This window comes from Myotis davidii, unplaced genomic scaffold (genome assembly GCF_000327345.1).
Source record: "Myotis davidii unplaced genomic scaffold, ASM32734v1 scaffold130, whole genome shotgun sequence".
In the NCBI taxonomy this organism is placed as follows: Eukaryota; Metazoa; Chordata; class Mammalia; order Chiroptera; family Vespertilionidae; genus Myotis; species Myotis davidii.
In genome coordinates, this window is record NW_006285040.1 from 1341589 (window position 1) to 1347643 (window position 6055).

At 35.5% G+C, this 6055-nt stretch overlaps 1 protein-coding gene across 3 annotated transcripts in view; it reads right to left on the minus strand.

Annotated features, from left to right (window-relative positions):
• Window positions 1-6055, minus strand: part of DMXL1 (Dmx like 1) — a 133703-nt gene that overhangs the window by 115273 nt on the left and 12375 nt on the right. For all 3 annotated transcript variants that reach the window (XM_006755261.2, XM_015558446.1, XM_006755262.2), the window contains exon 4: window positions 1927-2059. In XM_006755261.2, the coding sequence (XP_006755324.1) occupies window positions 1927-2059 (133 nt within the window). The remainder of the gene's footprint in view (window positions 1-1926; window positions 2060-6055) is intronic.

Sequence of the window (6055 nt, forward strand, 5' to 3'; positions counted from 1 at the left end):
GACTTACTATTCTTGGGGGGAAAAGGGGTGTGGGAGATGCAGGAAGAGACTGGACAAAAATTGTGCACCTATGGATGAGGACAGTGGGGGGGTAAGGGCAGAGGGTGGGGTGGGAACTGGGTGGAGGGGAGCTATGGGGGGGAAAAAGAGGAACAAATGTAATAATCTGAACAATAAAGATTTAATTTAAAAAAAAGTAGTTGTTTTTCCAAACACTCACTAGTAATAGCCATTATTCACCTTTCTGGATATTACACATTTCTTGATTTCAAGTGAGATTAATCAACCATTAATATGTTTATTAGTCATAAGTACTGCGGTTTAAAATTGTTCTCCTCATTGTCCATTTCTGTTCACTATTAAGATATCTGTTCTTTTCTAATTAATTTTTAAGACCCCGTTTTAAAAAAAGGATTATCCCAAAATTGCAAATATTTTCTCTCAAGTTTTTATTTCTTTTCCTTAGGGTCCTTCTTATTTACAGAATTTTTTTTTTGTAATCCTCATCCGAAAATATTTTTTCCATTGACTTTTTTTTAGAGAGAGTGGAAGAGAGGGAGGGAGAAGAGAAAGAGAGAGCGAGTGAAAGAGAAAAATGTATGTGAGCGATATCTCAAATGTGCCCCAACCCTGGCTGAGGATAAAACCTGCAACCCAGATATGTGCCCTTTACCAGGAATCTAACCTGAGACATTCACCAGCAACACTAACCATTTAGCAACACTAGCCAGGGCGACAGAAATATTTTATTGCTACAGTAAAAACAATCAATTTTTTCCTTTCTTTTCCTTTCCTTTCCTTTCAGTTTCAAGTTTTGGTATCATACTTAGAAAGTCTTTACCTCATTCTAAAGCAATACTTTTCATTCCATAGCAATAAAACATAAATGACAAATGTTAGCCATATATGTGACTTAAAATTTCCTAGTAGTCACATTTAAAAAAGTAAAAACAGGTGAAATTAATTATATTTTATTTAAACTAATACAGCAAAAATATTATCATTTCAACATGTAATCAATAAAAAATTGATAGGATAATTTACATTCTTTTCTTTGTGCTAAGTTTTTGAAATCCAGTATGAATTTTATATCTACAGCACATCTCATTTCAGGCTAGCTACATTTCAAGTGCTCAACAGGGATATGTGACTTGTTGGTACCATACTGGATACTGTAGCTCTGAAATATAAAAATTCACCTGTTTTCTTCTAATATTTGTTTCATTATATAGAAATTCAATTTGTTTCTTCCTTTATTTTGGTGTCAGATATGAAACAGACTCTAACTTCATTTCTCTTCCATAAAGCTAGCAAGTTTGTCCTACTCATGTAAAATGCCACCTTAAATATTAAAACTCCACATATAACTGGGCCTAATTCTGAACCCTAATCTGTCTGTTCTTATACCAATGACCAACTGCTTGATCAGTTGTAGCTTTAGAATTCATTTTCCTATGCTAATATCTTTGTTCTTTGTTTTCTCTCAGAATTTTTCCATACTTGACCTTTTAAATGAACTTCAGCACTATGCTCAAAAGTAGAAATTCCAATGGGATTTTGACAAAAATTATGTCCAATATATAGATTACTTTGGGGAAAATATACCTCTTCAAAACAGAAAAATTTTCATTCAAAAGCATTAAAGGTATCTCTGTCTTTTTCCTTTTGTATAATTTAGCAAGTCCCTTTCAATGATCTTCATATAGGCCTTACACATTTCATAAATGTTTTATTCAACAATTTTAAAAAAAAATCTGTAGAACATGGGAAATGGTGAATCCTCTGTATATATTTTTAAAAAAGCATGTCACAATAAAAAAAAGTCAATACATTTTATGTTAGTGTGGTTTTACACAAACTAAATGCATCTATAATAAAACTACATGGCAGAGGTTTGTCAGTTTAATCCCCTAATTAATTGCTTACTTGTAATGCCAAATGCATCTCCAGTCTCCCAAGTTAAGAGCTGTTTTATCTGGATTTTCATCTTCAGCTGGCTTCTCCAAGTTAGCATTGGACCAGAGTTGCAAACAGCTAGAACCAGTTAAAAGACGATTGCCTAAAAAAAAAATATATATATATATATATATATTATTCAGCATTTATTATTTAGGAATTTAGTTGGTGAGTTAAGTTATACACTCAATAGTTTTATATAACACTATAAAGATAAAATAACTTCCAAAAAAAGTCAAATAACAAAAAGAGATTGGGGGAGGAGGATTAAAGTTATATTTTAATTTTGTTAAAGCAGCTTAGGGGGAAAAAAGATTTTTATAATCTCTCATTCAACAAACATTTAATGAGCATCTTTGTACCAGGCACTGCGCTAGGCATGAAGCATATAATGACAAATATAACACTGTCCCTTTTTATAATGAGTTTATATTCCAGTAGAGAAATATGAACAAAGGCATGAAGACATTCGAATTCAAATACATTCCCAAGAATGGCTTGTAATCTGGGATGGATAAGAAGTAAGTTGTATAGTAGATCTGTAAAAATAAATAAGATTGGAAAAAATCTGAGGTCAGATTATGAAACACTTTTGATGTTCATAAGGAGTTTGGAGTTTGTTATAGATACTTGAAAGTTAAAGATTTTTAAGTGGGAGGAGGGAGTTTACATAAATGGATCTGTATTTTAGAACAAGGGGTCTCAACTGGGGGGAGGGGTATTAACAGAGAGACTTGAAAAGGCCTGTGAACCTCACTTCATTGAGATATGCAAGTTATATGTATAGTATGTACAGTTTTCTAGAGAGATAATCAGTAATTTCCACCATACTTTCAAAGATTCCAGTACACAAAGAATGGTGAAGATTCATTTTAGAAAATAACTCTAGTGATAGACAAGATTAGGGAAAACATAAGACAGAGAAACCTGGTTAACCTTCTGTAAGAATACTGATGGGAAATCACAAGGACCTGAATCAAATATTAAAGACAAGGACTTGAAAGTCATTTCAAAAGCAGAATTTTCAAGGCTTAACACCAATAAAAAAACAGGAACACACAATAGGTTTCAGGGGTAGATTTCAACTTTATGACTTGGATAAATGAGTAGAAGATTGTGCTATAATCCAAACAAAGAATATAGGGGAGGTGATGTAACTTTTGCAAAAAATCTGACAATAAATAAAGCATTCACCTTAGCAATTAAGAACTACAGATTGGTGTCTCTCTGGAAACATCATATTATTTCAAAAGGAAAGTGGGTCTGTGGAACATCGACTTTAGAAATCCTTATGTCTTAATTCCCAATTAAGTCACTTATAACCATGTGAATTTGATCAAGTTGGGAAGCTTTTGAGCCTCAATTTTCTCATCTATAAAATTAAAAATTTGTATAGTGTTGTAGTAAAGATTAGCTATAATATGTATAATGTATTTAGCATAGGCTAGGCCAGTGGTCGGCAAACTGCGGCTCATGAGCCACATGCGGCTCTTTGGCCCCTTGAGTGTGGCTCTTCCACAAAATACTACGTGCGGGTGTGCACGTACAGTGCGACTGAAACTTCGTGGCCCATGTGCAGAAGTTGGTTTTCGGCCTGGGCGAGTCTATTTTGAAGAAGTGGCATTGGAAGAAGTGGGGGGTGTCGGTCGATCGGGCGACGGGAGACGCGGCGCAGGTGGGCCATGGGATACGCAGTGCAGGGGAGGCGAGCGCGATTCATGCACAAGTTGAGTCAGCCAGTCAGTCAGCAGTCTCATTGTGCAGTGGTCAGTGCTAGTCGTGTCCGCAAATCGCGTGTGGGTGACAAAAGTACCTACTCGAAGCATAAAGTTACCTGTATTTTTCCAACCAGCTGCAAATCCTACAGGTATTTATCAATAAATAATATTGTTATTAAGTATGATATCAAGTTTCATTCAACGTTCCTATAGTTTAACTAAAACTTTAAAACTTTAAGTAAAGTTTATTAAGTTAATTTTAGGGAACGTTGTAGAGTGAAAGAAGATGTAGTGTCGAGGATTGAGAAAGGTACGTTGAGATGGTTTGGACATATAGAGAGGATGAACGAAAGGAGATAGACGGAACAAGTATACAAGATGAGTGTGGATGGGAGAGTTGGAAGGGGTCGACCTCAGCGAATGTACCTCAATCAGATTGAGGATGTTTTTAGCAAAGGCCAGCTTAGGAGTACCCTAATTAAGTTAATAACAATGTACCTACCTATATAGTTTAAGTTTAAAAAATTTGGCTCTCAAAAAAAAAATTTCAATCATTGTACTGTTGATATTTGGCTCTGTTGACTAATGAGTTTGCCGACCACTGGGCTAGGCACTTAGAAAAAGCTCAATAAATAATAGCAACTAGGGGGAAAGTCTCACAGGCAGATAAAAACAATCCAGAAAGTACTAATGAGACATTCCATTTAAATATGATTACTAGCCCTAGCTGGTTTGGCTTTGTGGATAGAGTGCTGGCCTGGGGAATGAAGGGTCCTGGGTTCGAGTCTAGTCAAGGGCAAATGCCCGGGTTGTGGGCTTGATCCCCAGTAGGGGGCATGCAGCAGGCAGCCAGTCAATGATTCTCTCTCATCACTGATGTTTCTCTCTCTCTCCCTCTCCCTTCCTCTCTGAAATCAATAAAAATATATTTGAAAGTAAATAAATATGAATACTATTCCACTGTTTAACTTACTAACAGACACAAGTTTTCTTTTCTTTCCTTTTTTTTTGGAGATGTAATTGTCATATAACATTATTAGTTTCAAGTGTATAATATGATTCAATATTTGCACATATTGACAAATGATCACAATAAATCTAGCTAACATCCACCACCACATATGGTTACAACTTTTTTTCTTATGATGAGAACTTTAAAGATATACTCTCTTAGCAACTTACAAATATACAATACAGTGTTATTAACTACTAGAGGCCCAGTGCACAAAATTCGTGCATGGGTAGGGTCCCTAGGCCTGGTTGGCGATCAGGGCCAATCTGGTTCCCCGCCTCCCTGCCTCCTCCTTCCTTTGCCATCCGCACACCAGCACCATGTAGTTCCCCCCACTTCCCCCTTCCCTCACCATCCGCGTGGTTCCCCCTCCACCCCCCCGCCTCCCTGACTCCTCCTTCCCTTGCCACCCACGTGTTCCCCCTGCCTCCTTCCTCCCTCACTCCCTCAGCACCCTGTCGTCACCTGCCATGTTTCATGCCGCCCCCTGGTGGTCAGCGCACGCCATAGCGAGTGATCAAACTCGATTTCCTGATCAAACGCCTGAGGGGACACTTTGTGTATTTGCCTTTTATACATATAGATAGTCAGTGCTGTACATTACATCCTTAGGATGTTCTTTATTTTATAACTGGAAATTATTAACATAAACTGAAAATAAATTTACCCCATGAAGGATTGAGAATTTAATAAAGAATGCAAAATAATTAATCCTACGTATGGAATAACACAAAAGTAGGTAAGGTATGGTATAAAATATATTGATTTGAACACAAAGGGCAGAGGTATGGATATTAAAATTGGGGAGGGGGAAGCGTAAGAAGCCGAAGACAGAAAATCTTATGATTTAAGCAAGGTGCAATAGTGGATTTCAAGACAACACAAGAGCATTATAGTCAATTTACAAACATCAATTGAAAAAATATCCAAATACCTGGCAGATAAATATATAAATACTGAACAAAACCAAAATACTAGTATTTCATGTAAAATATTAAAAATAATTTTACAAATAATTACAAAGTTCATTTGCAAAAGTAATAATTATACTAACAGCTCCCAAATATTTAGTATAGCTGTAATCTATTCCTCAACTGAAATCTAAACTTTAAAGTATTTAATAGTAAAAAGAAAAATAATGAACTTTTATATGAATTTTAACTCAATCACAGTTAAAAAAGATAATGGTCATGAGCTGATGTCAAGTCACTATGAGATATGTTAAAAAAATAAGTCATCATCTATTAATACTACTCTGTAATGATGATTTTAGAGGTATTTAACATTAATACTATCCTCTAAAACATTAGTACTAACAGACCATGGGCACAAAAATTCTAAGCAACTGATACATCATTACTAAATATAA